The sequence below is a fragment of the Habropoda laboriosa genome, unplaced genomic scaffold (genome assembly GCF_001263275.1).
Source record: "Habropoda laboriosa isolate 0110345459 unplaced genomic scaffold, ASM126327v1 scaffold45, whole genome shotgun sequence".
In the NCBI taxonomy this organism is placed as follows: Eukaryota; Metazoa; Arthropoda; class Insecta; order Hymenoptera; family Apidae; genus Habropoda; species Habropoda laboriosa.
This window is the reverse complement of record NW_017100168.1, coordinates 1,075,736-1,086,438: the sequence shown is the minus strand read 5'-3', so window position 1 is coordinate 1,086,438 and position 10,703 is coordinate 1,075,736. Positions and strand designations below refer to the sequence as shown.

Genomic DNA, 10,703 nt, shown 5'->3' with positions numbered 1-10,703 from the left:
ATAGTTATTATTGTATAAAATATATATGCGTAGAATTCCGCACACATTTTATTCCTTTATAATTTTATTATAATTTGTTGTTTCTATTATGAAATGCAGGATTAATAAAAACCAAAATGAATAAAGGAAAAATGTATAAAATGTTTATTGTTGAGCATCACTGTTGTCTTTCTCGCAAGTACTCATGCAGCATAGTGGGTAAAATATAAGGGGGCTCTATAAATGCTACCTTTAAGAAGTTCCCTCGTTCAACACCGCGGAGCCACATTCGGAGTCCTCAGTGACTCTCATGCTCTGAGGAAAGTCCCTGGACCCGTGGCAGCAAGTGTCGTAGCGTTATCGCTGCCAGCCTTCCGCCGTCTTCTCGACTAGGAAAGGAAGCTTTCGGGCTGATCTTCGAGTAAGGGTGGCAGTGTATTGGTCAAAGAAAAGAAATGTGTTTGAGGCGGGAAGTTCCATCGATTCTCTTCTCCTCGGAGAAGAAATTGAAGAACTTGTCCAACTGAACAGGGCTTATTACGAGGAAACTTCTTCTTTTGCTTTTTAAATTATATTAAAATAATTTTTTGTTAATCGATATCGATAATAATACAGAATTAAATAAAATTGTATCTACATTTTGTAACTCAATTGTAACTTATTATTATAATAAAGAAAAAGATGAAATACATATAATGTACTTTGTTGTAGAAGTTTATTGAAATTACATTTTCATTGCAAGAGATCGTTACTATTCTTAATTGTAATAGACTAACAATTAGTAATACATTTGTAAGCACCATACTTTCAAAACTTGTATCGTTTGTGAAGGCACGTAGTATATTTAGCAGTTATTAATTTAGTTCGAAACAGTGAAATACAAATTGGACGTATAAAAAAAACTGCTTAAATATTATATACCTTGAATGTTGCTAAAGTTGGGCCATCATCAAGATGACGCTTCGTTGTTCTTGTAAAAACACTAAAAAATTCATACGTATTTTACTTGATTTTCTGTTATTTCATTGTATTAAACAATCTTCCTTTTTTTGAATATTTTACTTACGTTCTTTGCCACTTCTGACAAAGTGTTCGCCATTGCAGTACCTGTTTGTTGTAACATATTGTAAAAATATCCCTTCTTTTGCAATAAAACGTACGGATGATCGAATTCCTAAAAAGTTAATATTAAGAAATGCGTCTGAAGCATACATATATACCACTTGTAAATTTTGTTACGAATTCGTTACACGCAATTAGCTATAAAAAATGAACATTATTTAAAAATAATCCAATGTATCGTTACTTACTACTAGGTAACCCTCGTCCATCACAAGTATCTTATCACTATCCATTATGGTATTTAATCTATGCGCTACAGTAAAGACAGTACAATCCACAAACTTCTTTCTGACAGTCTCTTGGATTAGGGCATCAGTTTGTGGATCTACATTGGCAGTGGCTTCATCAAGAATCATGATTTTATTACTTCTAACTAGTGCTCGAGTAAGGCATAATAATTGACGTTGACCAACGCTAAAGTTCGATCCCTCTTCGGCTACTTTACTATTCAAACCCGCTGCCATTTCTGAGATGGTCCCTTTTAACTCAACTTGTTCCAAAGCTTCCCATAAAGTACTATCGGAATATTCATCGAAAGGATCCAAGTTTCGTCGCAGACTACCACCGAATAAAACTGGTTCCTGTGGTATAATACTGATTTTTGAACGGAAGTCATGTAATGCAATTGTATCCGTTGGTATATTATCTATAATAATTTCTCCTTCTATGTATGCTAGTCGGAAGAGAGCGCTAATTAAAGATGATTTTCCAGCACCGGTTCTTCCAACAACACCAACTTTTTCCTTGGGCTGGATCACAAAATTGATGCCTTTCAAAACATAGGTACTTTTAGGTCCATATTTTAGCCTGACGTTTTTGAATTCCACCAGACCCTTAGCGGGCCATTCCTCTGGCGGCTTTTTTTCTGGTATACTGTCCAAAAATGGCTCTTCCTCTAAATTACTATATTCTAAGACTCTTTCGATGGAGGTAATTTGATTCTCCAGTTCAGCGGTTTGCCTCATACCCCACTGTAAAATTCCAGTGACTCCGCTAAGTTGCGTTATCACCAGACCAATGTTACCAGCCACGGCGAGATCATCGAATACCAAGAACGTAATCATAATCAATCCGACGTAAATCAGACACACCGATTCCACGTAGAGACCGAAAGCCCGCGAAATGGAGATAAATATATACCACGTGGAAGTGTGAAGATCTTGATGATTGTCAAAGTCTGTGGTTACTATTTTCTCAGCTTTGAACGCTCTGATTGTCGTTAAACCTTGTAAAGTTGCCCCTACATGATCGAACACTGGCGATCGGGCTAAAAGACATTGTTATTTGTTGTTTCAAATATTAATTTTCAGTAATAACGACGAAAGAAAAACATTTATACGAAATTCATGAAATGAATTACACTTATAGAAGTGTGACTACTTACTTATACCCTCCATACGTTTAATAGCACGACTAGTTGAAATGTATATAACTCGCATATAGTAGAAAAGAAGCATAATGACAAATGTTGGTACTAACAGCCACACGGTCACTGTAGCAACGACAACTATGGTTCCCACGAAGGTTAAGGTCATTATGGTAACGTCCAACATGGTGAAAGGTAGTTTTTTATCAATAATACCGATATCTTTGGAAAACCTTGGTAAGATAATTATTAATATTAATATGTTGCGAACAAAATATAACTGGTTATTAACGTGTAAATTGAATACCTATTCAATATTCGTCCAGCGGGATTCGTGTTGTAAAAATACATCACAGCACGTACTATACTACGGAACATCTGCGCGTGCAAATTTTTCGAGGCCCGCATGCAAACACCATAATACGTGAACGTTTGGATCAAATAGATGACGACGACCCCCATGGTCAGACCACTATAAAGATAAATAATTCCATCACGAGACAGCGGGCCAAACCATTGAAAATCCATCGTACCATTTTCGCTGGTAACCCACGATGCCACCTCTGTGTTCACCCAAAACGCGAGTAAGTAATCGCTACTGCTTGCCATCGTTTGATACGTTAAAAACAGGATCACCATCAGAAAAACCAGGCATGTGTTTTTGCTTGCTTTCAAGTAGGCAAAGAAGATCGCACTGGAGATTTTCCCGACTGTCCTTGTTTCTGCCACCTCGACTGGCTCCTGTGCCGCTTCTGCTTCCTCCTCTTTCTTCGTTTCTTCTATCATTGGCTTCTTTTCGCCCTTGGTTTCAGCTTTGGTCGAATCTTTCTTCCCCTCTACTTCTTGGAAGATCTTCATGAAGTCGAGTTTCATGCTTTGAAGCTCCTCGAAGTTGCCCTTCGCCACAACACTGCCATTGTTCATCACGATTATTTGATCGGCTCCTTTTAAGTACTGTATCTGGTGAGTGACTAGGATTCGAGTTTTGCCTTTAAGGAAACCACATATACATTCCTCCACAATGCGACTACCGACATGCGAGTCCACTGCGGACAGAGGATCGTCCAGAAGGTAAATATCAGCCTGAGCATATATTGCTCGAGCCAGATTAATTCTAGCTCGTTGACCACCACTCAAATTGATTCCTCTTTCACCGACCATGGTTCTGTCGTTATGCGTAAACAGATCTATATCATGTGTCAACTGACAGACACGAATGACTTCGTTGTAACGGGACTTGCTCATCGACTCGCCGAAAAGGATGTTTTGTCTGACGGAGGAAGCGAAGATCCATGGCCGTTGATCGGCGAAGCTTATCTTTCCGCTGGTTTCTAAAGTTCCTTCTTGCAGTGGTAACTCGTGTAACATCGCTTGTAATAAACTACTCTTTCCTGAGCCTATTTGACCAATGATTGCTATGAAACTACCAGCTTGTACAGTTAGATCGATGTTTTGTAAGGTATAATCTCTAGACTCGTCCCATCTGGCAGTGACGTTTTTCAGATGAATGGGCACAGATTCTGTGGCTACTTGGTTCTGAAGATTTTGCGATACGGAGACTTCGGTGTGCTTCATGAATTTCTCGAGACGCTTAATAGACACCGCTGCTTCTGCTAGTTGATGAACACCTACGCATGCGATTTTTTTTTTTGGTGTAAATTTTTAGAAAATTTTCAGGTATATTTACAATGTACAATCGGTTAATTGGTAGCGAGTTAAAATAAAATTATTCCCAAGTGAGAATGACTTACTTAAAGCAAAGCCAATAGTCATAGAGCCTCGTAAGATATTGTAAAATGCAGCAATCATAAAGACTTTTTCAGCATCGATATTATTTCCAGTGAAAACGTACGTCAATATGGTAATGAATAAACTGACTCGAGGAATGTAAATGTCGAACGTTAAACCGATCTGTTCGACGATCGAAAACTTCTTTATCACGTTTACCTCTTTCCTAAAGAGAACTTCATTGTTTATTCTATCTCATAAAATGTAACAAGGGTATGATAACCGTTGTTCTTACCGTCTAGCTTTCTCAACAAGAAGCGAATATGGTATCTCCCAAACGTACATCTTAATTACCTCCACTCCAGCAATAATTTGATTCATCAAGCTTAGTCTATCGTCAGTTTTTTGAGCTGACACTAGAGTTAAACACGACACCTTTCGTCCAAGATATACTAAAGAATGAAACGTAAAAATAAGTGTAATAAAATGTAAAAATCATTGCTTCGCGGTATATACAGGGTGCTTCGTCAAAAATACGTCAACACTTATACGGAAGTAACTTTTTTTTTAAACAAACAAAACTGATAGCAGTATGTATCATTATTAACAAATGTATTTTATCTTCAGAGTCTCCACTTGTTCACTATCATTGTCAACACATTCTTAGAATCTTAAAAAGAAAACATGTACAAATTCTCTGTATAAATTTTTACACTCACACTGTAATGGTATGCATAGTAAAAATGTGGTCATCCCTGTGATAGCACCTACTCCAATCTCACGGTATATAAGATAGGCTATTAGAAAGACCTGAAGAGGACCGATCCATAAATAATGAATACCAAAAACGAAGTAATCAAGCCTGTTGACATCGTTGCTCAAGAAATTGACCATCTGAACGAATAAATAAAAATGAATTCGTGTACACTTCAAACGAAGCGGTATTCCTTCTCAATTCATGTTCATTCTGTACCTGTCCAGCAGACGTCTCATTTTCAAGAACCGAATTGGACAGTCGAAGTATCTTTCTGTAAATTAAAGTACAACAAGCCACTCTGACTTTCATTCCCACGTGCATTAATTTTTGTAAACTCCAATGTAAGATCACAGCGTCGATTAGAGGCAGAAGGAAGAACGCAGCAGCGTAATAGTTTATGTCGTTGTTCCAGTCATTTCTGTTCCCAGAGAAGTAACGTAGTAATCTGGCGAGGAGGAACGGCTGTACGATTCTAAAATAAAATAACGGTTTCAGCGTTAGCTTCTCTTTATCGAAATTTCTTATTTTCTTATTAGTAAAACATTTAGTTATCGTCTCGCTCTATCCTCGATTAAGCAACTTTGTGCGAGTTTTACATTGCCCAAAATAATTAGGAAATCGTGTTTCACAGTGATGTTCAAATGGAAAATAGAACACGAACGTGGAAATTCCCTCTAACAGAGACCAACTCTGTAAAATACTCAGAATTATGAAATAAATTGTACTTCCTTTAAATTAACAATAACATTACACCACACTTATGATGTAAGCGAAGCAATTTAACGAAGTAAGAAATTCACATTTCACACGACTGAACTTAACAGAGAATTGAAGAAAGATTAAATCCCAAGCGTTTCGGTATATCAAAGGAAGATTCCCTAATCAGTTTAGACATTGCATCGAGCTGCCATTAAATTGTTGTTTGCATGTATTTATTACTGTACCGTATGCCGAATTCTAGAACAAATAGCGCTATTCCAGTGTTCATGACTGTTTTACCGAAGCATTTGTAGAGTACCCTAAATAAGCTTGGCTTCGAGCTGTCCTTTTTCTTCTCGCATCGTTTCACCTCGTTCTCCCAATTCTTCACAATTCGTTGTCCCAAATTGCTGCTCTTGTCTTCGCGCAGCGGGGAATACAGATCACTCTCTTCTAATTCCCTTTTGTATCCAGTAATTAACAACTTGAAGATCCACCTGTTTATCAAATAACATCGATTACGAACTATTGGATTAACGGGTTAAATAAATGGTGTTCACTGCGAATTCTCTTAAACGTATTTTATTATCTTCGACCCGGAAGGACGTCGTAGCGCTTTGAAAATCGCAGTCGAAGTGGAAGTGAAAAACTCGTAAGGGCACGACAGAAAGTCTGTTGTCCATTTAAGGGGGGTCTTCTAGTGTGACCGTTTCAAAAAATCGATTTTTATTTTTTTGCATATATCGAAAGTACAACTCTTCAAGAGTGTACTCCGGAAGTTTTATAGTTGTATTGAATTAAATAACGAAGTTATAGCTCGTTTAGTGTGACACATCAAGGGAGAATCTAAATTGCACTGAAAACTTTAAACGCGATTTTCTCGGAACCGTGTTTTCTGAAATGGTTGCCACGATCTGGCAAAAACTACTGAACCAATCGAACTCAAATTTTGCACATGTCTTCAGAACATGTGTGGCTATGGTCGGTAGTAGAATTATGCCAAAATATACATTTTTCTTTTTAGAGCCTCTGAAAGACGAAAAAAAGTCGAAAAAATCGATACTTCGTATTCAAAGTGCCGCCATTTTTTAAATTTTCAATATTTTTCTTTTATTCTACTACCGACCATAGCGACATGCATACTAAATAAGAATCAATTGGACTTTTTTATTTCTGATAAGCAGGACAGCTCAAATCGTGGCAACCATGGACCTACTTTTTTTTTTCATGCTCCTGTTTGACGTGTTCCACAGCAGCCATATTTAATTATTTTTCAACAAAAAAAATTTCTAACGATTCTTCAAGGACAAGTAAATACATAGGAGTAAAGCTCATGTTAACAACTGTTACCGTACTTCTGTAATAAATTAGCAAAAAAGGCGTAAAAAAACGGCCGTCAAACTAGAAGACCCCCTTAAGAAAATGAGACCAGAATTGCATCGGCCTATTACCCAGGCGTTTAGGTATAAACAGTTACAGGCCTATGGTTCCGATGACATCTTGTCTATTATATTATTTTGACTAGCAGTGTTTCTCATACGTAACACAATTCATTTCTGCTTACTAGCTGACGCATTATTATTAGCAACAATCCAACACGAACAATTACAATTTCAACTGTGTGCGTGTGTGTTTTGGTACAAATTTAACGATAAAAAATTGTAAAATTCATTTACCAAAAGGTGAGAATCGACAATGGATTGGCATTCTGACATGGATTCTTCACTTCTTTCCTCTGACTTTTGTCCATTTTCGTTGTTGCAACCGTTCTTGGTCATCTCAGGGCATTTAGGAAATTATGTTTACCGTATCTATCTCATTTTCCTGAAATCGACAAAAACAAATAATCGAATAATTCTACGAATTATACGACGAAAGAATTCATTTCTACACCTGATATATATTTCACTTGTTCTTGTAATTGTTGGATAACCAACCGCCTATTGACATTGAGTCACCAAGTCACTCTTAAGATTAACCCCGTAACGCCGAAAAACAAGTTACTCATCGATCGTTGACTGTCCCTTCAAAGTCCTGTCCAGCAATTCGTCACCAGAACCAAGTTCACCTTCTCCCTTAAATCCCTTCCTTATAAGTACAGTAAATTCTCCACAAGTGTCAGTCCGCAAGGAATCTAAACCGGACACTTGTAGAGTCAGGGACTACGTTTTGGAGCCTCGCGCCTGCCTTTGTAGTTTGCCGAACGTAGACAAGAACAGCGAATAAAAGATAAGGATGAAACGTGAGTCGAGGCAACCAAGCGATTTAAATACCAACTTTTTTAATTTTACGTTTTTTTATCCCGAAATTTTTCTTAACATATTGACGAGATTTTTCTGATGAAAATGACATCAAACACGACATAATTTGAACAACATTTACTTATTAACACGTTCACTGTCACGTCAGACCTAGGCGTAGGACCATCTATACTGACACTTGTAGAATCCAAACTGACTGACACTTGTAGAGAATTTACTGTATACCCGAAAAAATCATTATAGGAACCAAGCGAGTATAGTTAAGAGCTGTCGATCTAGTACACGGCAGAAAACCACAACGTCACTTCCCTTCGTGAAGTTCGCGTCTTGTAAATTCGGAGTCCGCGAGTATAAGTGTCATCGTTAAAATATAATCGATATCTACTTTCCTCCCCGGATTCCAACATAATATACAACTGTTCTCTACGAAAAGATCGATAAATTCGATATTTTTGAAATTTCTCACTTGCACCAGCTCGTATGCTTTTAACTCAACCTTGAGCTTTCAGTCAAGCAGTTGACTAATGCTTAGGATCTTAGGGAAGACTATTCAGGATCGACGACTATAAAAGAACCGTTGAAATTAATCAAGGTAAACACTTCGTGTTGGTCTCTTCTTCCAAACATCTCTTATCGTGTTCAGAATAAGCAAGTAACTATGTCGGTAACGTGAGTCGGCACCATTATGCAAATTTGGAAAAAATGTCAACTCGTGTAAGAGTAAATAATTACAAGGGGCTTAAAACGACAGATATTAAAATGACGTTGGTTCGCTCGTCGATGGTTAGGTACGATAATGTGTGGGCGGCTGCCCTTTTTCCCGTTTTTATACGCTTCTTCGGCCGTTAGGGCCCTGCAAGCCGTGGGGTGGGGGTGCAGCCTGCGCTGCTCCTTGTCTAGGGCCCCCTGCGGCTCGGGTCCCGCGGTCGCTGTCTAGGCGCGTCGCACGGCGCCTTACACTCGATATTCCAAAAATCACTTCTGTCAATAATTACAATTGTCTACATTGTCGTCCAATTTTAGTCGTTTTCTAATAAGAAAAAATTCGAAACGCAAGAGAATGTGTAAAAAGTTCTAAACTTGTCGTAGAACTTTTTTTTACGGTCAAAATAGTCTATTTTATACTTCGGATCGGGAGACTCGACTCGTTCGGAACGCAGGAAAATATGAAAATCGTTGATTTCTCGTAACGGGACTTATAGGTAATTTCTCTTTTTTTTAACATTCGATTCGTCGTCGAAAATATAGAAAACAACAGAAACACGCATTGAGATGATATCTTTAATTCTGTTTATTTATGATAATTGTAAGAACAGTTGTTGCTTTTGTTACAGCAGAGTTGCTATACGTTACACTTCACGCGAAAAGGAGAATGATTCACATTTTTAACGCGTGAAGTGCTATCTCGTCTAGATTTGCTAAACATTTGTGGCGACCGCCACGGGGGGCCTACGTACTTAGGCCTGGCGACTCTTGGCCCTCGAGGAGAAGAGTTAAGAGACGTTTTCCAAACATCTCCGAGTCTCTTCGTCGAAGAGTATTGCCTCGGAAATGTAGGTCCGCGTCTCCACTTCCTGGGACTTTCCCAGGGAGAAAGGGGCTACTTAAGGGAGGCCTTTTGTCGTAAACTTCCTTTCTACGCGCATCGTATCGCCTTACATCTAAAATTAGTTTAAGCATTACCGTTTAAATAAATATATTTTTGTTAAACAACTTCGCGAGTAATCATTTACACCACGTCACTTCCAAACATTGGACTGTCAGAAAGTACTCTGACTCGGAGTAGGGTGGACGTGAAATGAATTAAACGTGTCTACGTTCTTACAATAGTATATGTTATTCAAAGTCTATATTCGCGTTATCTGAGCGTCGTTCGCAAAAGTACGCTTCGAGGGTCTCGCGAAGAGTCCTGCCGATCCCTGTCCACCCCTACGCGAACAGGCCCAGGGAGAGACCCAAAGGGGCGGAGTCACCCCCACCGAGCGGTCACCCTCGCTTCACCGTCTTCGGGACGGATTTTCTCGCAGGACAATGTTTATTCTTCGGTGACTTCGAGATATAGTAAAAGTGTCTTCATATTAACGCGTGTTAGGCAAGATTTAATTATGCGTGTAATTGTCGTTGAATATCTTCTGAAAAAAAAAAAAAAAGAATAGAAAGAAATTCGATAACGCACGTGTGCGAGTGTGTGTTTCTATTTATATAAGAATTGATGAGTTAAGATTTATCATTCGACACTTGTATTCTACATTTCAATCTTCGTTCTACTTACCAAGAAGATTACGCATCGATCGAAATGAAACAAGTGTGAACAATCAATTCGAACAATTGCGAATATTACCATTAAATGTGTCGTCGAAATGATTTAACAGATGGCTCGTGTTTACCGACCGAGGTGGAAAGGAAATTTGCGAAATTTACCGAGGAGAGATCTTTCGAGTTTCGTTATTGAAAATGTGTTATCTCGCGCGAAGAAGAAAGAATCACCGTCGAAGGGGGATTCTGCAGCGTGGAAATCGTGATTCACGAACGAGAATGAGAACTGAAAACTGGTTTATTTACCTTATTATCGTTTATCGCGGGAGCTCTTATCGGAGGATGATGCCAATTAACGAGAAATTGTGTAATACGTTTAAAAAAAGAGAGAGAGAAAATGACACAAGCACGATAAATCACATCTTACACTTAGGATAAATCATCCGCCTGTAATGTGAAACCTAATCTCCGTTAAAAATTGTGTAGATAAATTAAGAGACGTTGCTGATAAATTCCCATGATTTTCTTCTTCTCT

The 10,703-nt window shown here is 38.3% G+C and overlaps 1 protein-coding gene across 3 annotated transcripts in view; it reads right to left on the bottom strand.

Moving 5' to 3' along the window:
• Positions 1-833: 833 nt before the first annotated feature.
• Positions 834-10,703, bottom strand: part of LOC108578631 (probable multidrug resistance-associated protein lethal(2)03659) — a 26,265-nt gene continuing 16,395 nt past the window's right edge. The window contains exons 1-11 of one of the 3 annotated variants that reach the window (XM_017941994.1): positions 7,328-7,401; positions 5,897-6,148; positions 5,169-5,424; positions 4,915-5,089; positions 4,491-4,647; positions 4,219-4,421; positions 2,775-4,095; positions 2,486-2,700; positions 1,290-2,368; positions 1,046-1,153; positions 834-961 (exon numbers count right to left, since the gene is read on the bottom strand). In XM_017941994.1, the coding sequence (XP_017797483.1) occupies positions 929-961; positions 1,046-1,153; positions 1,290-2,368; positions 2,486-2,700; positions 2,775-4,095; positions 4,219-4,421; positions 4,491-4,647; positions 4,915-5,089; positions 5,169-5,424; positions 5,897-6,148; positions 7,328-7,401 (3,873 nt within the window). In that variant the 3' untranslated portion in view covers positions 834-928. Of the gene's footprint in view, positions 962-1,045; positions 1,154-1,289; positions 2,369-2,485; positions 2,701-2,774; positions 4,096-4,218; positions 4,422-4,490; positions 4,648-4,914; positions 5,090-5,168; positions 5,425-5,896; positions 6,149-7,327; positions 7,476-10,703 lie in introns of those variants that run through there. The other 2 variants (XM_017941993.1, XM_017941995.1) reach the window with 2 other exon arrangements.